The 19,608-nt window shown below is 47.6% G+C and overlaps 8 protein-coding genes across 8 annotated transcripts; 4 read left to right on the top strand and 4 right to left on the bottom strand.

The window, feature by feature from the left end:
• Nucleotides 1-1,329: 1,329 nt before the first annotated feature.
• BT62DRAFT_918181 (uncharacterized protein) lies at nt 1,330-2,138 on the bottom strand (the record flags this gene model as incomplete). Its single annotated transcript, XM_043184076.1, has 4 exons — nt 1,330-1,451; nt 1,519-1,649; nt 1,703-1,781; nt 1,832-2,138. 4 exons carry the CDS (start codon nt 2,136-2,138, stop codon nt 1,330-1,332), a joined length of 639 nt encoding a protein of 212 aa, XP_043042096.1.
• Nucleotides 2,139-2,250: 112 nt separating this feature from the next.
• Nucleotides 2,251-4,595, top strand: BT62DRAFT_929682 (uncharacterized protein). The gene is made up of 3 exons (XM_043185774.1): nt 2,251-2,593; nt 2,645-4,032; nt 4,091-4,595. Exons 1-3 carry the CDS (start codon nt 2,338-2,340, stop codon nt 4,409-4,411), a joined length of 1,965 nt encoding a protein of 654 aa, XP_043042095.1. The 5' UTR covers nt 2,251-2,337; the 3' UTR covers nt 4,412-4,595.
• A 213-nt stretch (nt 4,596-4,808) lies between these two features.
• BT62DRAFT_979560 (uncharacterized protein) lies at nt 4,809-6,162 on the bottom strand (the record flags this gene model as incomplete). The annotated part of the gene is made up of 9 exons (XM_043189448.1): nt 4,809-4,909; nt 4,960-5,142; nt 5,189-5,314; nt 5,556-5,571; nt 5,620-5,860; nt 5,931-5,974; nt 6,005-6,030; nt 6,073-6,098; nt 6,146-6,162. 9 exons carry the CDS (start codon nt 6,160-6,162, stop codon nt 4,809-4,811), a joined length of 780 nt encoding a protein of 259 aa, XP_043042094.1.
• Nucleotides 6,163-6,830: 668 nt separating this feature from the next.
• Nucleotides 6,831-8,469, bottom strand: BT62DRAFT_979559 (peptidase; the record flags this gene model as incomplete). The annotated part of the gene is made up of 10 exons (XM_043189447.1): nt 6,831-6,879; nt 6,931-6,994; nt 7,051-7,176; nt 7,224-7,323; nt 7,377-7,463; nt 7,517-7,581; nt 7,631-7,787; nt 7,843-8,143; nt 8,191-8,311; nt 8,361-8,469. The coding sequence occupies 10 exons, from the start codon at nt 8,467-8,469 to the stop codon at nt 6,831-6,833; spliced, it is 1,179 nt and encodes a 392-aa protein (XP_043042093.1).
• Nucleotides 8,470-8,765: 296 nt separating this feature from the next.
• On the bottom strand, nt 8,766-9,738 carry BT62DRAFT_929680 (uncharacterized protein). The gene is made up of 6 exons (XM_043185773.1): nt 9,420-9,738; nt 9,316-9,363; nt 9,168-9,258; nt 9,056-9,115; nt 8,947-9,005; nt 8,766-8,846 (listed from the first exon to the last, which is right to left on the bottom strand). Exons 1-5 carry the CDS (start codon nt 9,449-9,451, stop codon nt 8,973-8,975), a joined length of 264 nt encoding a protein of 87 aa, XP_043042092.1. The 5' UTR covers nt 9,452-9,738; the 3' UTR covers nt 8,766-8,846; nt 8,947-8,972.
• Nucleotides 9,739-10,673: 935 nt separating this feature from the next.
• BT62DRAFT_889826 (MFS general substrate transporter) lies at nt 10,674-12,464 on the top strand (the record flags this gene model as incomplete). The annotated part of the gene is made up of 8 exons (XM_043183001.1): nt 10,674-10,799; nt 10,846-10,882; nt 10,933-11,047; nt 11,095-11,175; nt 11,228-11,447; nt 11,500-11,526; nt 11,578-11,794; nt 11,845-12,464. The coding sequence occupies 8 exons, from the start codon at nt 10,674-10,676 to the stop codon at nt 12,462-12,464; spliced, it is 1,443 nt and encodes a 480-aa protein (XP_043042091.1).
• A 621-nt stretch (nt 12,465-13,085) lies between these two features.
• On the top strand, nt 13,086-15,613 carry BT62DRAFT_1003312 (WD40 repeat-like protein; the record flags this gene model as incomplete). The annotated part of the gene is made up of 15 exons (XM_043176931.1): nt 13,086-13,202; nt 13,255-13,269; nt 13,322-13,427; nt 13,483-13,552; nt 13,610-13,672; nt 13,726-13,789; nt 13,836-13,943; nt 13,998-14,156; nt 14,205-14,274; nt 14,323-14,495; nt 14,545-14,783; nt 14,838-15,024; nt 15,075-15,200; nt 15,250-15,291; nt 15,341-15,613. The coding sequence occupies 15 exons, from the start codon at nt 13,086-13,088 to the stop codon at nt 15,611-15,613; spliced, it is 1,812 nt and encodes a 603-aa protein (XP_043042090.1).
• A 170-nt stretch (nt 15,614-15,783) lies between these two features.
• Nucleotides 15,784-19,605, top strand: BT62DRAFT_965032 (PigN-domain-containing protein). The gene is made up of 19 exons (XM_043188754.1): nt 15,784-16,011; nt 16,067-16,240; nt 16,287-16,321; nt 16,372-16,389; nt 16,440-16,584; nt 16,635-16,801; nt 16,852-16,996; nt 17,048-17,343; nt 17,395-17,425; nt 17,468-18,009; nt 18,062-18,252; nt 18,305-18,404; nt 18,454-18,562; nt 18,618-18,918; nt 18,970-18,984; nt 19,043-19,112; nt 19,160-19,274; nt 19,328-19,366; nt 19,429-19,605. Exons 1-19 carry the CDS (start codon nt 15,849-15,851, stop codon nt 19,569-19,571), a joined length of 2,799 nt encoding a protein of 932 aa, XP_043042089.1. The 5' UTR covers nt 15,784-15,848; the 3' UTR covers nt 19,572-19,605.
• The last annotated feature ends 3 nt before the right edge of the window (nt 19,606-19,608 follow it).

Here is a 19,608-nt window from a genome sequence, read left to right as displayed (position 1 = left end):
AAGGTCCGATACAAACGTAACCACGGATATCAATGAAATCAACTTATCTGTCTTACGAATCCCATGAAACATATGGCTTGGCTGTCGACCCTGTCACAGACACGTTACGGTACGCGAGAGTCAACCCCAATGTTTTTGTGGCCCCGGAAATTCTGAATCGTCTTTCGTGGCCTGTTCTCATCGTTATTACCAGAGTCATACAACTGCGTGTGTATGTTTCGCTCAAGCTCCACCTGTAACTTTGGCTGAGGAAGCCCACTTGTCAAAATTGAAAATGTGACTATCTAGATGGGACTTTGCCTGTGGCAATCGAGGAACAACGCAATGCGCATGATTTCGCTATCAAGGCACCTTAATAGGTGAAACTGCGTAAGTTGTTACCACGCAATCCGAGGTTCAGATAATAGCTTGCAGCTTATTTTACCTTCTGGACTTCGCAGGTAGAATGCTTTAGCAGTGCCATGTCGAGAAACTGCGAGTTTGCTGGCTACGTAAGATGTGGCGAGGAGAGAGCTCGGCAACAAGTGGAGAGTCTCTTATTGCGATGTATATTCCAAATAAAACGCTCTGTGAGCGGAACGATGCCAAAATTCATTCGTACTACGCGTCAGTGTGGCGACCTGAGGGTTTATAAAGTCAGTTCATTTGGAACATCATGATCAATTCACTCGGACTCTTGACAACTTTCTCTCTGCATAAACCCAGTGTCTTCAATCAACAACGGAAACGCTGTCTTCATTGCTTCCGGTGAGCCCAAGTAAACTCGTCCTACCTTTTGACCACGTTGTTCTGACTTTCTCGCGGCAAGACCACGGATCAATGCCACTCCGTAAAGGGCACCGTCGGGAACCTTTCGTGAGCCCGATTGTAGCAGCAATCCGGAAAGGAAGAGCACGCAGCCAGCGAAGCTGAATATGATGCTGCTCAAGCCTAGAACGGTGGGTAACAAGGACTCTACTGCCGGTGCTGTAAGGGGCAACAAGTCACAGGAAGCTCAGGTTGAGCTGAATCTCAAACCACAAAATACAAGGACGGAATGCTACTATGCTGGCTAGCAACTTGAAACATGGCGAGGGCCAGGCTCAGCAAGACGCAAACTGGCAGCCGTAGATAGGACGTGACAGAAAGATTCGAAATAATCGTTGGTCTGTATGTTATCCTAGCATTTTATTCATGAGTCTGAATAAACGAAGAACGCACGAGATGATTTTAGCACGTAGAGTTCTGTGGAGTTCTTGAATGGTACAAACATTCTCTACTTGTGAAAAATGCCAGGTACAACGAACCCGTCTGCCCATTACATTGTATACGTCGTAATACAAGAGGTCCTCAATCAATGAGATATTTGCGCTTGAAGAACGCGCGGAGATGCATGATTTGCCACACTCCTAGACCCGTGAGTGACAGGATCGTGAACCAAGCAAAATTCTGGACGCGTTGGTTGGTGGACGCTGAAAAGAAAAGTCAAGAAAAGTCAAAATGCTGGCGCACAAGTGGTATGCTGCTATGAATACGTACTATTGGTGTCCGTGAACCGCTCTTCACGCTTTTTGAGATAGCCCATCTCATCCACGATTTCCTTCACCAACCCCTCCAGCTTACGCATTTCAGTTTCAAGCCCGGATAGAGACTCTTGGTTTGCAATGGCACTAGAAGGAACACGATGAAAGCCTGATCATTGAGACACGTAAAGTAAACGCACTTGTAGTCAACAGCATCAGCACCGATATCGACATCCAAGTCGATTATGCGAGACATTTTTGACGATTCTGACCGAACATCTACCTATGTGTGAGACAATGCTCGGTAAGAGAACAAAGGGAAGACATACCCGGGTCAAGATGATTCTTGAAACATACTCCCACTTCTCCCTCGGCGTGTGTCGTTATAGCCAACCTTGTCTCTGCATTGACGTTCCTCTTACTAAGGTAAACATTTTTCTGCGGACTCGAATCAACGATCTCTATGTCCACCCTCTGCTTGTCTCCAGGAGCAACATTCGCGGTAACAATGACCAGCGTGTCGACGTGTGCTGGATTCCATATGCATTTTGCTGGGGGGTATCGGTATGCTTGTAGGGAGAACTTTATGGCATACGTTTCTAGAGGTGCCAGAAGCAGCAAAGAAAAGAACCACATCCATGAAACCGCCAAATCCTGTGGACGACGTGGAGGAGGCATCGAGGAGGGTATTTACATTTATTGACTTGTCTCCGCGGTGACAAATATATGTCAAACATTGACCTCATCACTTCCACCGACGTGCAGCCATGATGCAACTGTGCAACAGCCTCCCGCCTGCAGGATCTTCCTTGCCTTGACGTTAGCCTCCATCACGATGTCGCGAGTTGCGGACGCAGCACGCATCGCTCCCTACCTCACCCACGCAGTCAGCCACCATGGCCAGGTCACCCTGATACCACCAGATAATGCTGGTCGTGTCCGAAAAACAAAGGCAAAGAAGGGCCCCAGAAGGGCAGAAAGGCGACGGGATGAAGAAGAGATACGATTTAATGTAGGACCACGGCATGGACACACGAAGCCCTCTACTGGTCGAAATGCGACTCGACAGCCAAGACACCGAGATGACGACGGTATGTTTCGCTTCTTTCAATGGAATGGAAGCAATACTCATTATCAGATAGAAATGAGCATTCCTGACTACCCTCCACCGTCGTTCCTCGAAGCAATTTCGACACCGCCGTTGTCCGTCTGTCCCAGCACCACGACCCTAGTAACCGCGCCTCGACAGACGAACTGTACCTCAAATTCACCCCCGTCCCCTACGAGTCTACACTCGGATGCAGACTCGGACGAATCGATCGAAATTATTGAAATGGCCTCAGTCATTGGCGCGGCTGAAAACCAGGTGAACAAACGGTTTCACAAGAGGTGGGCGCCGTCCTCCACACATAGCGACCCAGTACATAACCGCGGGCGTAGACTGGGCATCGAGCGCGCTATCCTAGACTCCGATTCCGACGATGCTGAGCCATCACCGCCACCACCGAGCCGTTCCAGGCATCTTTCTCTTTCCCCTTTCCGTCTTTTGTCGCCAAAGACTCCAGCCACTCAATCAGACCAATCGAACACTCCATACCGGTTATCTTCGCCATTCTTGAGGAGTACGACGTCCCTACGGGCGACAATGTCGTCTTCTTCCCTCAGACTTCCGTTGTCACCCTCATCTTCGCCGCGTGGAGACAGTCCTCTTGGACGTAAGCTATTCTCAAAGGGCAAGGAACGTTCGAGAAGTTGCGAAACATTGGACTCTTGGGAGGTGTTAGAATCAGAGCTGGAGCCGCCAACGAGCTTGCTGTCTGCAGTAGAGGCGGTATCGTCTCCGGATGCGTCGCCTACACAAGATCATCCTTTTCCATCCCCCAGCTCCAGCTTTCCCCCACGTACTCGCCGTTCGCCTCCGCCGCCGCCACCACCTCGTCATGGCGTCACCCGGCCTCCTCCCCCGCCTCCCGGAGCCGCACAGCCTCATATTCTCAGCCAGCCCTCATCACCTCTAGCGTCTCCTATAAATTCTCTGGAGGCGAACACCGCGATCACAACCGAGCGGAGCAAAATTTCGCTGCCACCGCCAGGTCCGCCTCCTTTCCCATCCGACGTTGAAGCACCTGGTCCATCGACCAGTACCAGCCAATACGGTCCTTCATTGCCTGCTAACGCAGAATCTCCCGTTCGATCTACGAGACCGTATATGCATCCTTTATCAACTGCATCCTTTCCTGTATCCCCTCAGTCTTCCCCATCATCGGCCGGACCCTCTCCAGCATCTTCTGAAACACCCACACGCCATCATTATCTCGGAAGACCATTGCCACCCCGTCCTGGGCAGGTAACCACCCAAAATATTCCAACAAATCCTGTATTCTGTGCCGAGGACCTTCTCATCGATTTTGATGAACACACCCCCGTCGTCACGCCGGCCGCTTCCTCTTCTGCGCGCGAACTAACAGACTTTGACCTTTTGATGGCAAGTTTGGAGCGTGACGACGTGGCTGATGGGTCGAACTACGACGTGAGATCTCTTGATGCTGTTCACTCCGTCCGTCATTCTGACTTTTTCAAAATCAAAGACGTTGTTACTGGTTTCGGAAATTATGGGGCCCGCTTCCGCTACGCTCACTCCGTCTTCGCCTCCGCTGCCCACGCCTAAGCTAGGCCGTGTGTCGGTGGAGCGGCGGAGGGTGATGAAAGACGGGAGGGTGAAGTTGAAACTGGTCTTGTTGGAGAGAAAAGTGGATCGGTGTGGAGTGTGTTTGGCGCAATTCAAGGAGGCTGATAGGGGTGCACTGAGCTCGAGCTGTGGGCATGCCTTTCATGAGGTGTGTTTGAGGAAGTGGCTGATGAGGAGTCGGACTTGCCCAATGTGTCGGGAAACGTTGGGTGGAATGTAGGATGCTGGACATCTCTTTCGTAGTATCTCTTGCTTTGGACGGTACTTTGTAGGATGACATATAGGTTTTTGTATCGATTAGTGTGGAATACAGACTTTGCTGAATTGCTAGCTCTTTGCAATCCTCAAAAATATTACGACATTATACTTTTTGAATGTTCTTATACCTAGCTACACCGAATCGAGCGATTGAAAAAAGGAGAACCCCACAAGCTGTGCAGAGTCCTGCAAACACGATAGGCTTCCACCGTATATATGACAGGGCGCCAACGACTAGAGTCCCTGTAAAAGACCTTAGAAAAATACTGCTTCTTGTCAGAAAAGGCCAAACACTCACCGGTGAGTCCGCCGACCTTGATTCGAATGAGCCATGTCACCAAATTCCAATTTATCAATGCTTAGAGCTCACCAGTGAATGTAAAACATATTCCCATGCGCGCTCCGATCTCTGAGTCTTTCCGAGCTAGTGGACCAATCGTCGGTGCTAACAAGCCCATATCTAAAGTCATGACGCCTAAGCGGGCGATATAATAAGAACGACATACATACAGCCCCCCGCAAGTAAACCGTAAAGCGCGGCGAAAGTGAACGTTGCAACAGCACTCTTGACTGTTATTGAGCAGAATATCAGAATCGAGCATATCTCGACGCAGGGAATAACGACGTTATATATCCCGATCCAAGGGGTTATCGCCGGCCAGAAAATCCTGTAAATACGTTCATCACTGGTATCTAACGAGATCGTAAAAAATGAGCAACATTTGGCGTTAAGAAGAACTAACCCAATAAAAAGCCACGTCTGAGCTGACGCCATTTTTGATCGCATTTAGCTGTAAGAGAAAGACAGGGAAAAATGGGCCAGCGAGAGTGACGAGTCCTGAATATATCTCAGGTCGCACAGGTTCTCATCAGCTGTATTTTTCGTACCTTGCAACCGTCGTAGCATACGTACCCTCTCGGAAGAAATGACTCATGACTAAAGGGACGTTCGTTCTTTCCTTGGGCTCGGCGGCAATCGTGTTCGCATCAGAGTTATGACTACGAGCAATAGGCCGGCGTTTAATGCAGCACTGATACGAACGCCTTTGTGTGGAATCCCACGGGTCCGTGAAACAGTTTGTTTAACATTATAGGTTACATGAGACCACCCAAGCCTGCACCCTATGGGGAGGTTAGCCTGATGTTGACTCTTCATGAAAGACCGCTTACTGAATTCGCAACTCCAATCGCGAAAGGGCGCCGGCGCTGGAAATAATGGGATACCACACTGATACGTGGGACGACATACATTAGTCCAATTGCCAGACCAGCTCCAATCCCTTGAGCTAGAATTATCTGTAACTGAATCAATTCATTAACCTTCAGGCGTCGCGGATCGCACGAACCTGACAAAGACAGCATGAATAGACAGAATATGAACCATATTCCTCCTCCGATCATGAGGAGGTAGCTACGGGACAAGTTAAATCACGGAGGCAGTATCATGAAGTCTCAATTTGTTAAGACGCACCTCATGTGACACGACGTATCTGTTGGTCATGTATTCTCGGACGTAAAAATCTGGCTTCCAACGTCGTCAGAAATGATTGTAAACGCCATACGAATTTGTGTACCTGTGATCTAATGACAAAGCGAGGAAATAGCAACTACAAGACTATATACCCGAAGGTAGAAACTGGATAATCCACCTGGAGAGTTATTAGCCCATACCAAACAGTTACTAGGAAATCCTTACACTCCAAAAACAGTCATCCATGTTTGGAGTCCTCCCCCGGGAAAAGAACATGAAGTAGCATTGACAGAAATAACTGCCTCTTGGTTCACAGACTTTTCCTCTATCTGCGTGCACTGGCAACTCTCCAAGTTCTTGACAGGTTCATCAACGGGATGAGGTACGGTCTATAGTACACGATGTGAATGTCACGAACGATCATAAGTAGCCCCGAACCGAAATTCGCCATTACAGTTTACACAAATAGTATCGTTCAAGTGAAAGGAACCTTTAGACTTTATCGAGTCATACAACCAACCTCATACATAAGTAGCCAATTTTCGAGATAAATCTGCTTTCGAGTAATGAAATGCATTTTATCGCATTTCAAATCCCGCGCCGGAAGCATTACTCTTTATCCCAGTGAAATTCAGAGAAAGAGGAGCAGTGTAGTTGGCCGTCTGGATACTAAAACCTTGAGCTTGAATCGCAGGGTCTGTGCTATGCATATTGGAGATTCTGGGAGCGAATGGTAGGTAGGCCGCCGGAAAGCACACGGAAAGACGTTTTGGTCCGCGGCTCCGACGTTTCCTTAGCCGTCATGAACAACCGCAACCGTGCGCCGGCTCAAGCAGCATGAAGTTCTCGTGGAAACACTTGAACGCTCGTGTAGAGATTCCTTTAACTGGTTTACACATGCCATGAAGGCTTAGTAATTTGACAGCTCGACGCTAAAGGCCACTGCAAGCTTTGAAAACCTAGTGCTCATTTAGGACATTAACAGAGTAATAAACAACTAACCGACGTACTGGAGCATATGATCGAATGAAAATTCTGGTGAAATATCTATTCGGTCCGTAGGTCTATGCACGTCTAGGAATGCTTAATTTTGAGAGACTTGGAATGGTCAGCCCTTAGATGACACTCACTACCCCGATTCATATTCAGCCATTTGCCTTCTGTGCAATGGCATGCCTGGTAACCCGCCTTCGTCCAAGTATTGTGGTCACTAGCGCCATAACCCGGATACGCGCTTTCCACCCATGGAATATCCACTATTATAGGTAAACTTGAGAACGAAAAGTTTGGAGAAACGACGCACGGTACGTTTCGATAAGTCTCTTCTGAAATTCTGTAAGGTCACGGTCGATATTGTTGGTCATGACGCTAACCGCTTCAGTCGTGCCAGTCTTGACCCATGCCTGGCGCCAGGTTATTACTCTGTGGTACATAAAGAGAAGGGGAAGGGACGCACTGTCATGTCGTACTGCTGCATAGCCTTGACTCTTTGACTTGCCTTTTCATATACCGCTACAATGTCCTGCGACCCAAGGAGACCACCCTAGCGATTAAATATATAAGACGACACCTACGTAAGTTGTATGAGCAGCTCACCTCTTCAGCGGCATAGAAGTGAAACTCCAGAGGCGATGCAGGTATATAGTTGGCAACCAGAAGGGCTGAGAATGACGATAAGATCTGATTGCAAAACATGGATACGATACCAACCTCTGTAAGCCTCCAGAATGGTGACAGTCCCAGAGCCGTCATCGTCAGCACCAGGAGCAGGTCCGAATGGATTAGCCAGATTCAAGCTATCACAATGAGCACCGATAATTGTCGTAGGATCTGTGTCTTGAACACCAAGTGATGCAAATCGGATGATCTGAGAAGGAAAGAGGGCTGAATTGGACGCGAAGGAGTAACATGTATGCACATACAACGGAGGTCTGCAACCAAGAATGTGTGAACGGTTTGACGGTAATCATCGCCCTTTGCTCCTCGCTTGCAAGCTCGTTTGTGTAGTTCTGAATTTTCTGTAATAGCCATTCGGAACTAGCTTTCCCAGTATCAGAGTTGTAGTACCGTGTCCGAAATGAAGAGAAATATGCAAGGGTTTCCGCGAGATACGTAGTGGATAGGACAGGAACGATCGTGCGGACGACATCGACTGCTTTGGCGGTATCGGGGTAGGAGAAACGCTCCTTGGGCGAGAAGGATCCGAGGTGAGGATGGTTCGTGCTGCCTAATATTATAGCATCTACAGTCAAGATGCGATGGTAGCTCACATGTCGAAGAACGTTTGACCAGTGGCCCTTGCCCTCAGCTTCTCTCTTTCCGTGATCCACACTGGGGCTTCTTGCGGCGCGAACTGTACAAGTCGCAGAGCGTCGAGGTCGACACGGAACCCTGAACAAATTCAGGTATGAGCGGGAACTTCGTATATACGCAAACGCACCAGTGATGTTTTCGTGATTGTCAAATTGAAGGTCGGGACCCAGAGGTACTTGATTGGCTGCGACACTCACGAGGAAGATTCCTAGGACAGTGAGGGATGGAAAGGCCATTATTGGGCAATGTCATATCTGACCGAACGCCAGCTCGTCGGCGGACCGGAACGATACATATTTTTCATTCTTATATAATGGGCCCCACACAGAAATAATCATTTATTATCTTTCATTCAAAAGAAATCACAACTCTTGAATAAATCTCAAAACACCTCCACCGGCAATCGGTGTTGATAGTTGCCGGTACCTTGTGACAATACAACCGCCTTTCACGCAAGACTTGTATCATACTTAGTAGCTCTACACACCAGAAAGTCTGTAGTCCTCGAGTCTGCAGAATATCGTAGATCGAAAATCATTCGTGGATGGGACCAAAGGCAATTAGGGTCGGGAGTCGCGCTGTAATCTGTGCAGTATTATAAATAGGTTATGTACTACAAAAGATGAAATCAGCATGTCAGACAGTAGAGAAGCAAAGGACGTCAAAGAAAAGTGTTGCAGAAACACGTAACATGGACGATGCAGCGTACTTACCTCTACATCTATGGGTACAACAATGGTCACAGACGTCGCGTCGCTTGTTCTACGACATCCTGTTGGAGATGAATTAAAACACCGTCTTTCTGCTACTAAAAAAACTTACTTGCCGTCTCTCGACACCAATGACCTTCCTCTCCAGCTCATCAAAGCGTTTCAGCTTCATCTACAGGGGCCGTCAATAAGGCGGTCATATGGGTAACGGCATCATGACATACGTCGTGAAAATCTCTAAGCATCCTCGCCTGCTCGCCTTTCAGCTTGTGGAAGGCCTCGTCTAGTTCATGGTGCCAGGGATACAAGACCGTCCTAGTAAGACACCATTGTCAAAGGAGCTGATGTCCATCAGTGGTCAAGCAAACGCACGTCTGGAATATGAAGGCGGCAGTAGCGACGCCGAGCGAGAGGTAGGGTCTACAGAGCCAATCCAGGTCAGTCTTTGTGGCCCAGCCCACGTCGAATCAGCGCACATGAACTTGTTGACTCTAGGACCGAAGACCATTGCTGTGATGTAAGAGGAACGGGTAGATAGATAAGAGATAACAAGAGATGATAGTAGAAAGAAGACGTCGAACAACCAGGTCACACTGATATACGAAGGAGACGAGCAGAAAACGGAGGAATACGGAGCATCGGAGCATCGGAGCAAGACTTTCATCGCACGCAGTTGCTGGCTGTGGCTGTACAGCACTGGCGGCACACGGCACAACAATGGTCCTTTTGGCGATACCTGCGACGATGAAGACGAATACGATGCTTTTTTTCCTTCTTCTTACACTCACGAGAAACTGGTGTGGTCACCGGTTGATGGTCTATAAAGGACAATGCCTAGAGTTCGTATGCTTCGAACTAACACCGTACAAAATTAGAAGCATGCATGCGTCGTTGTGGAGGCTTATCTCTATTTCACTGCAATTTTCAAAATCGCTCATAGGTTGTCGATAGGACCTTGGAGATTCATATACGTACATATCCGGAAGACATCCCGGAGACATCGGTCGACTACTATCATCATATCATCATATCGATAGCGTCTTCGGGATGTCCTTCTAACTCGCCACATTTAAGTTCCAGTATTCATATTCAGTCTCTAAAAGAACTATGAAACACTCAGAGAAAAAGACAGGCAAACCGCAATCGATTCAAGTAGCCGTGCTACTAAAATTACACAGTCCATGTGTTGATCAACCACCGCTACGTTTCAAATTCCCAACTATCTTCTGGCTATTCCTCTCTGACTCGAACAGTATATCTGTATGTCTTTGCATGGGGATGGTTTCGATTCCATGCAGACACAAGATCATGTGGCACACGATATATGTAAATGTATTCATTCTCTCCCGTCTTCGGATGCTAGGTCAGCAAAATCACCGACGTCGACACAGTCTCGTAACTCCATGAGGCGGTACATCCCCGTTTGTTCTGTCCTTCGCCCTAGCCTGGAATCTCCCATGGAACTTCCGCTCCATCCGTTTCACCAAGATGATGAATGAGGCGGTCACCGTACCTATCCAAAGTTCTTATACATGTCCAAATTCGAATTCGTCTGTGTCTCTAGCGTGATCCGAACATTGTCTGTATCTTGCGTAGATGGAGTTGGTGGTCCCTGGTGCTTCTTTCATCAAACCTTCATATGTTCCTACTTATCAGCTGGCGTACTAATAACCCACCCGCTGTTACATTCAGCTTTTGTGATCCCCCTTTCCCAACCCGAACTTTGTGCCATGGTTGAACCGGTTGCCGACCACGAAAAGGCATACGATAGTAGCGACGAGGTTCATGGCCCACCCCCAGTGATTTACGAGCAGCCAAAAGGCCTCAATGGATTTTACATGAATCCTGTCACGCAGGTGTGTCTGTCTCATTCTCGGGAGCTACTTTCTTAATTTTCTCTAGGTCGCCTTGTTGGGGGTCGTTTGCTTTATGGGACCTGGTACGTTCCCCTGTGGTCCCTTCATCTCTAATCATTAACTATTTTCATAGGGCTGTTCAATGCCTTGACTGGGTTGGGAGCCGGTGGGCAGGTCGATTCTCAGACCAATTCCAACGCAAATAGCGCCCTCTACTCGACATTCGCCGTTATGGGGTTCTTCGCTGGGTATGTAAATAATGGGTTGCATTTCCACTACTGTTCATTCTTCATAGCTCAATTAATAACATTCTCGGACCAAAACTTACCCTCTTGATTGGAAGTATGGGTTACAGCTTGTACATTGGATCATATTTGTGAGTGTCCTGGTCTTCTTCCTAGCTACCAATAACCAATTGACGTTTTCAGGGCGATGAACATTCATTCTAACGCAGGTGGCTTTGTCGTCGGTGCAGGAGCCATCCTTGGGCTATGTGCCGGCCTTCTGTGGACCGCTCAGGGTTCACTGATGATGGCGTATCCGACAGAGTCGCAAAAGGGCAAGTTTATCGGTATTTTCTGGTCTATTTTCAATCTGGGCGGCGTCGTCGGTGCGTCTGTTGCCGCTGGGAGAAATTGGAAGTCAACAGTATGTTACTGGTTTTTTCATGCGCCGATGCGATGTTCATTTGAATCGTCAGGCTAATGCTGTTGATAATGGCACATATGTGTGTGTTTTCTGTCCATTCTATAGCATCATCTCCTAAGCGCCTGATCAGATTGGTTTCTTAATTCTTACCCTTATCGGTGTTCTGGTCCCGTTGCTAATGGCGAACCCAAACCGCATGATACGCTCCGACGGTACGAAGGTCACCACGCCTCGTCAGCCTTCATGGAGAACCGAATTCATGGGTCTTTTCATTACACTTAAGACAGACCCTATGATTGTACTTCTCTTCCCTATGTTCTTTACCTCTAATTGGTTCTACACATGGCGTCAGTTTCTTGGTCTTCATTTCGTACGCATAAACTCATGTCATCCACAGAATTTAGCGGCTTCAATGGCGCCCTATTTAGTATCCGTGCTCGTGGCCTTAATAATGTTTGCTACTGGATCTCGCAAATCATTGGTTCCGTCCTTATTGGTTTACTCCTGGACCGGAAATCCCTCAGTCGTCGCGTGCGGGCCTTTTCCGGCTGGACCGCGCTCTTCCTGATGGTGTTTGCGGTCCACATCTGGGGATATTTCTACCAGAAGGAATATTCCCGGGAAACTGTGCCGCCAGAATCGAATAAAATGGATATCTACGACCATGGATACGCGGGTCGGGTTATGTTTTATATCTGCTGTGGCATTCTCGATGCGATGTGGCAAACGACCGCCTATTGGCTTATGGGAGCTATGTCAAACGACCCATCCAAGCTAGCATTCTTTGCCGGATTTTACAAGTCCCTTCAGTCGGCAGGTGCGGCAGGAAATTGGCGTGCTGATGCTGTCAAGGTTCCGTATATGAATATCTTCATTTCCACCTGGGTGTTGTTGGTTTCAGGACTTGTCTTTGCGTTGCCGATGCTCATTTTGCGGGTGAAAAACCACACCGACCTTGATGATGAGGTTTTGTATGTCGTTCGAATATCTTTAATGTGTGTATCGTCGCTGACATGATGCCTCCGTATCTGTACAGGGCGCGGATGGATGACCTAGGGCATATCCGGCCTGCTGAGGAAGTCGTTGCTGAGATGAGCACCAAGGAACATACACCATAGGTTCTCTTGATGATCGGAGGCGTTTGTGTTTTACGATTTACAAAATTTACATGGACGTGAATGTGTTCTGTTCTCCTTGGGAATCTATGTTCGGTAGGAACTTGTAGCAAGAATTGGGGTGACATCTCAACGACGGATGCTTCACTCCACAGAACGATGGTAGCTTCTCGAGATCTCATCGAAAGTGGAGTTAGTGATAATCATGAATGCATATTGACGGTGGCCGTTAACAATTCATGGTACTATCGCTCGCGGATTTGGTAATGTGATGAAAGTGAAAGAGGATTCCTGAGGCCAAGAATTGCTAATAAGAACAAATCAGCGCCACCGCCGCAGCTTCGACGTTGAGATGTTTCAATCAGCCAAAGAGGCTGCGCTTTCGCAGCCAGCTTGAGGAGGCTTGAGGAAGTCGCAGCATCGAATACAGGTAGTTGTTGGTTAGATGTACAGAGAAGACTAATGTGGCAACGAGCAATTTGCCTTATTACTACCACCATCACCGCACGCGTCGCCACTGTCCATGTCGTTCAAGAACCTCGCCCTCTACCCTGCTAACCCTACCACAACACGTGGCGTCTCTACGAAGCTCAGCTCAAGCAAAGGAAAGGTCGTGTATGCCAATGGCAAGGCCGTCATCGTGCGTATCGATGCTGATCAAGGTTGATGCGTGAATGATCTTGGACGTGCAGATACGCGATTTGAACGTCAGTACAGCGATGAAAGTATGAAAAGCACGCTCAAGCTACAGCATTGCAGAATCCAAGCCTGTCCGTGGCATATTCAGGCCATGTTCAGAATACCACCGTTGCTCGTATATCACCATCGGGATACTACTGCGCATCTGCGGATGCCGCGGGAACAGGTATGGATACTTGTCCTTTAACAAGCATGTCGGAGTGTTCACATGTGGGTCGCAGTCAGAGTTTGGGATACCGTTGGTGAAGATCAGACGCTGAAAGGGGAGTACAAAGTCATTTCTGGGCGCATGTACGTCGTGTCATTCTTCATGTGCCTTCCGTCTGTGATCTAACGTGTTGTCTACAGCAATGACCTGGAATGGGACGGGGAAAGCAAGCGAATTATTGCAGTCGGAGATGGAAGAGAGAAGTAGGTCTTCTGTATGAGGGTCTGCTCACTCTGACGCGTGAAACACGAGTTAGGTTTGGGCACGCCTTCATGATGGACACTGGATCATCCACAGGAGAAATTATCGGACATTCCAAAGTACGTTGCACCGACAATATTATAGAGCATGTGCTTACATCCCTAGGCCATAAACGCTGTTTCCATCCGTCATCAACGACCATTCAGAGCTGCTACTGCCGCGGACGATAATCTCATTGTATTCCATCAGGGAGCTCCGTACAAATACGACAAGGTCCGTCGTATAAGGTAATGGATATCTCATGACCTTACTGAATGGCAGAATTAGACCATCAAAACGCATACCAAGTTCATCCAAGATGTCCGATACGCTCCATCTGGAGACCACTTTGTCAGTGTTGGATCAGACGCTAAGATTTTCATCTACGATGGCAAGACAGGCGAGACCTTGAGCGAATTCATTGACAGTCCCCACAAAGGAACCATTGTAAGCTACGGACCGCTGATATATTTCTCCTTCTGACGCCCGTTGCAGATGGCTTGTTCCTGGAGTGCCGATAGCAGGTCTATTGTCACCTCGTCTGCTGATTGCACCGTCAAACTGTGTAAGAGGTCTTGGCATTGTCTGAATTTCGTGTTGACTCTTACTCTAGGGGACGTTGAAACGCGAAAATCTGTGGCAACATGGACTGTTGGTTCTGGTGTCAACAATCAACAGGTCGGCAATACCTGGAGCGCTGAGAACGGTATTGTTTCTCTGTCACTCGGGGGAAACCTTAATGTCTTCGATCCAAGAGTCGGCGACGAATCAACAAAAACTTGGACTGTACAACTTCCTTCTCTTAAATACTTGGCAATCGCTGATTCCTTTTTAGGCACCACAGAAGGCTATCACGGCAGTATCTCCTTCCTCCTCTGGAACGTTCCTCACAGGTTCAGCAGATGGACGCGTCTTGTTGTATTCAATAGCTTCTGGAGAGCCCATGTCATTGAAAGGCGATGGACACACCAACTTTGTCACTGCATTGGCCACTTCCTTAGCTGATGGGAAAGTATTTTCTGTCGGGTTTGATGATCGGGTACGCGAGATAACTAGCGATGGCAAAGAGTTCACGTTTGTAGTGCCTCAGCAGTTTCTTCATGAACAGTCGTTAATTCTTGTGCTTAGGCCGGCTTCGTTGTCAACAGCATCGCAGCCGAAAGGAATAGCTATTGCAGAGGATTCGTCAGTCTTCATTGCTGAAGTTAACACAGTCGAAGTTATCCGCTCGAACCAGAAAGTGTTTGAGATAACTCCGAAGTTAGCGCCAACTGCTGTGGCTGCGATAGACAAACTTGTTGCTGTCGGTGGGGAGGTTAGTCTATGCGGTCCTGTACCATTTCTTGCTCCTGACTGCGGGCATAGCAAAAGGTCTCGTTGTATGAATGGGACGGGAGGAGCTTGAAAGAAGTAGGCTCGTTGGAAGGGAACAAGGGCGTGGTCAGTGCCCTCGAGTTTTCACCTGATGGTAAATACTTAGCTTCCGGCGATGTCAGTGGTAATAATTCTGTCTTGCTTTACAAATCTAATGGTTCTGTAGTCTTCTGGCAGAATTGCTCTGTTCGACGTGACGGACAAGAAGGTCAATCGTTCTGCCATTTCACTCCGTTGATTTACTGATATTCCTTTAGTTGGTGACGTCGCGTTGGTCCTTCCACTCTGCTAGGGTTAATTCGCTTTCATGGACCGCCGACTCCAAGCATTGTGCATCTGGCTCTTTGGATACTAATGTATATATCTGGAGTGTCGAGAAGCCGATGAAAAATATTGCTTTGAAGAACGTAGGGCCTGGAGGTGTCAGTGGTGTCATTTGGGTCGAGAGTGGGGATGGAAAGACTGGGAAGCTCGTTAGTGCTGGTGCGGATGCATGTGTCCGGGTGTGGGAAATCAAGTTCTTCGCATGACAAAGCTTAGTGGGCAGGAAATGGAATCGTTGTACAAGGAGCATTCATTACATAATGTAGGATTATTAACGTAGATTGTTTGTATACGGAATCGTTGAAATGTAGAAGTCCTGGGCTACTTTTACGTTCGGTCCGGTGTGCCGAAGTTCAAGTAAGGACCAGGGTTAGGGTCTTGGTTTCCTTCCACGTTGAGCTCAGGACTCTGTGCCGACACGACAGAAGAACTCTATTGGCCATGGCCGACTATAATGTTGCGCATCTCCTCATCATTGGGCTACTTTTCCATCTCATCTTCATTTACTCCGTGTTCGACTGCTATTTCACAAGCCCCGTTGTCCATGGAATGTCGAGCTTCAATGTAGGTTACAGGGAAGCCAAAAGACTGGTTCTCATTGTCGGTGCGTCGCTGTATTCTCTCAGAGTTAACGTAACTTTCTCAAAAGATTCTCGTAGGCGACGGTCTGCGGGCAGACCTTTTATTTGAACTGAACGGGTTTTCAGCATTCCCCAATACACCCGGTGTCGTCGCGCCCCATATACGCTCTATCATTGAACACCGAGGCGCTTTTGGGATATCACACACTCGAGTGCCTACCGAAAGTCGACCAGGACACGTCGCAATCATCGGTACGCGTCTTTTACCTAGCGTCTCGTCATGCTCAGGTTATCAAAGGCGGAATGTATGAAGATGTGTCTGCTGTAGCCAAGGCTCGTCCTCTTAATAATCCCAACTTCAACGCAGGCTGATATTATCAAAGGGATGGAAGACGAATCCAGTGAATATGTCTCATCCCCTACTAGAGAAAAGAATTGATTGGTCCTTCAGGTCGATTTTGACTCCATCTTCAATCAGTCAAGTCACACATATTCCTTTGGATCTCCGGATATTTTACCAATGTTCACTCGTGGTGCAGTCCCAGGAGTAGTGGAAGAATGGAGCTATGACGAAGATGCGGAAGACTTCACGCAAGGTTTTCTTTTTGCCTTGTAAACCTCGTGGACTGAATTTAATCCTATTTAGATGCGACAAAGCTCGACTTATGGGTTCTCGATCATCTGCGTGATCTCTTGCACAATGCCACTGTTAATCCTACTTTGGATCGTCAACTCCGCTCGGATAAGGTAGTGATTTTCCTGCATCTTTTGGGCCTGGACACGACGGGACATTCATACCGACCGCATTCCCTTGTTAGTTGGAATTTGATCTAGTGTTACTTGACACTGATAAGCTGTACTAGGAGTACATGAACAACATTCGGGTCGTCGATGGAATCGTAAAAGAGACGGAGAAATTGATATCTGACTTCTTTCAAGACAACGAGACAAGCTACATCTTCACTGCAGATCACGGCATGTCTGTGATCGGAAACCATGGGGATGGAAGTTAGTCTGACGTTGCTATTTGCGATCTCTAACAAACTTGACCTTATTCAGATCCTGACAGCACGCGAACGCCCCTCGTTGCTTGGGGAAAAGGAATCCGTGGGCCTCTTCCTGATTCGATTCCTTCTTCGCATGACGATTATTCACGGCCATGGGGCCTTTCTCATCTATACCGAAGGGATGTTGAACAGGCAGATATAGCCGCTCTCATGGCCGCTCTAGTAGGCATTGACTGGCCTGTAAATTCTGTGGGCGTCTTACCCGACGCGGATCCTACCCGGCCTGGTTATTTGCTTCCCAAGAATGGAGATCAATCACTCGCAGTAGCTGCCTTTGTCAACGCAAAGGTTAGTCATACTATTATTTGCTTGTCGATGATATTGAAGAACAACTGCAAGACAATATTGGACAACTATCGAATTCAGCATGGTAAGCGTGAATTTATGTCCAACGGCTTGGCTAATAGACGAGCAGAAATCAAGAAAAGACATAAGAACTTCTATAGACCATTTGCACCATTAGAAGCGGCAACGAAGTCAGGATATTCTCGCCGGATAGAAGCACTTCAAGAAATCGAGCGTTCTATATTTGAAAGTGACTGGTACGGCGCTCGTGTCGCTGCCCTTGATCTCATTACCATCGGCCTTGAAGGCCTTCGTTACCTCCAGACGTATGAACGGACTTTACTGCGAACGATTGCTACAACCGCCTACGCTGGATGGGCAGCATACGCATCGCTGTTTGTTTTCAAACCAGGGGGTCCCGCACGACGATCTCCAACCATCATGGCTACAGCGTTCGTGGTGCTGTTAAGTTTCTGGGGACTTTTCTTCTCAGAGCAAGCATATTGGACGTATTATCTATATATAACCTTTCCGTGTTACTTTTGGCAGCGGTTCCTATCGCAAATTCTTCCTCTGTTGAAGCTTTCGACTTTCAATGTTTCGCGAAGGCATATTTGGACAACTATTTCAAGATTTTGCTTTATATTTTCAGCACTGATAAGTATGGTGGTGAGTGGCGGCAACTGTGTCTCTTTCCATCGCGGGCTTCTCATCTTCTAAGGTCGCTTATACACATCGATCGATTTGGAGCATCGGCTTCATCGTAATTGGTTTTGTGTGGCCTGCTACGTTTTGGTCCTCTGAAGATAGAGTCCAGGTTGCTAGGTCCCAATGGTTGTGGATGGCGTCTTGTCTCGTAACGGCCATTTTCCCGCTACTTAGCGTAGACAAGACGGAGACTCTGTCTTCGATGTGAGTCGGTTTACGCTCTCTGAAATTCCCGATCATGACTGAGATATACTAGATTACTGGGAGGCGGAGGCGTGCTTTTTATTGGAGCCTTTATGATTAAACAAGTTGCCAGATCTGCTTCAAGGTCGCTGCTTTCGATATTTTACACTCAAGTAAATCCTTTCCCACTCCCTTCTAATAATCATTAATTCCGTCAATCAGTGCTTGCTTGTTGTGATCACTATGATCGTCACCGCAAGTTCGGTACGGTGTCTACAAGCCAAGACAGGTTTACCCTTGCTGAATCAAATATCCGGATGGATTGTGTTATGTACGTTGTCATCTCGTCTTCCTCGTTAGTCACTGATCATGTCGATGACGTCCAGCTGTATCTTCACTGCTTCCGTTCTTCTCTTGGGCCAAGCACTCTACCCCTGTGTCGAAGATTCTGATGTACTTCCTCGGGTTTGGGCCGTGTTTCGTTATCCTTTCCATCAGTGTTGAGGGCATATTCTATGTTGCGTACTCTATGACCCTGTTGTGTTGGATTGAAGTGGAGGCATCGCTTCGCAATTCACATTGTTCCAACCCGGGAAAAGCCGGAAGCTACCACTTTCAAGCAGACGATTTGCGTATCGTGCTTTTCTTTTTGTTCTTCGTGCAAGTTGGTTTCTTTGGAACGGGAAAGTAGGTCAAACAGTCTTTCACGTTCGACGTTTTCTCATATGGACATTCCAGTGTGGCATCCGTCTCGTGAGTATTTGCAGTATGTCCTTTTTGAATTCTTGGGCTGACCTTTGTCGTCGACTAGCTCATTCTATTTGTCTCCAGTGTATAGACTGATACCTATATTTAATCCGTTCTATATGTCGGCATTACTGGTGAGCCCGTGGTATTTATTCCCTATTCTCACTTACGTTCCATTCAGTTGTTCAAAATTATTGCACCGTACATCATCTTGTCCGTGGCATTTGCAACTTTGACATACCGGTTGCATCTCCCCCCATTCGCTCTTTTCCTCAATGCTCTGATGATAACAGATGGTCAGTATCACCGACGTCTTTGAATCTAGCAGTGCAACTGAAGTGTGATCTAGGCATGACCGTAATATTCTTTTTCAACGTCACGGATACCGGTAAGTATTTGACCTCTCTCTTCAGTCTACTTCCTTCGTATCTGATGATATCTATACTTTAGGCTCATGGTTGGAGATTGGCCAGACAATCAGTTTCTTCGTGGTTGCATCGCTGTTGCTAGCGTGGTCTGGAGGGATATGTGCTGGTGGAGAATACTTGATGGCCGATGTGCTTATTAGATCCCAAAAATTCCACGTAGAATAGAATAATACATCATATCGAGCAAGGCAGCCGAGAGTGT

Source organism: Guyanagaster necrorhizus, assembly GCF_019112545.1.
Source record: "Guyanagaster necrorhizus MCA 3950 unplaced genomic scaffold BT62scaffold_7, whole genome shotgun sequence".
Lineage (NCBI taxonomy): Eukaryota > Fungi > Basidiomycota > Agaricomycetes > Agaricales > Physalacriaceae > Guyanagaster > Guyanagaster necrorhizus.
This window is presented reverse-complemented; position numbering and strand designations above follow the sequence as displayed.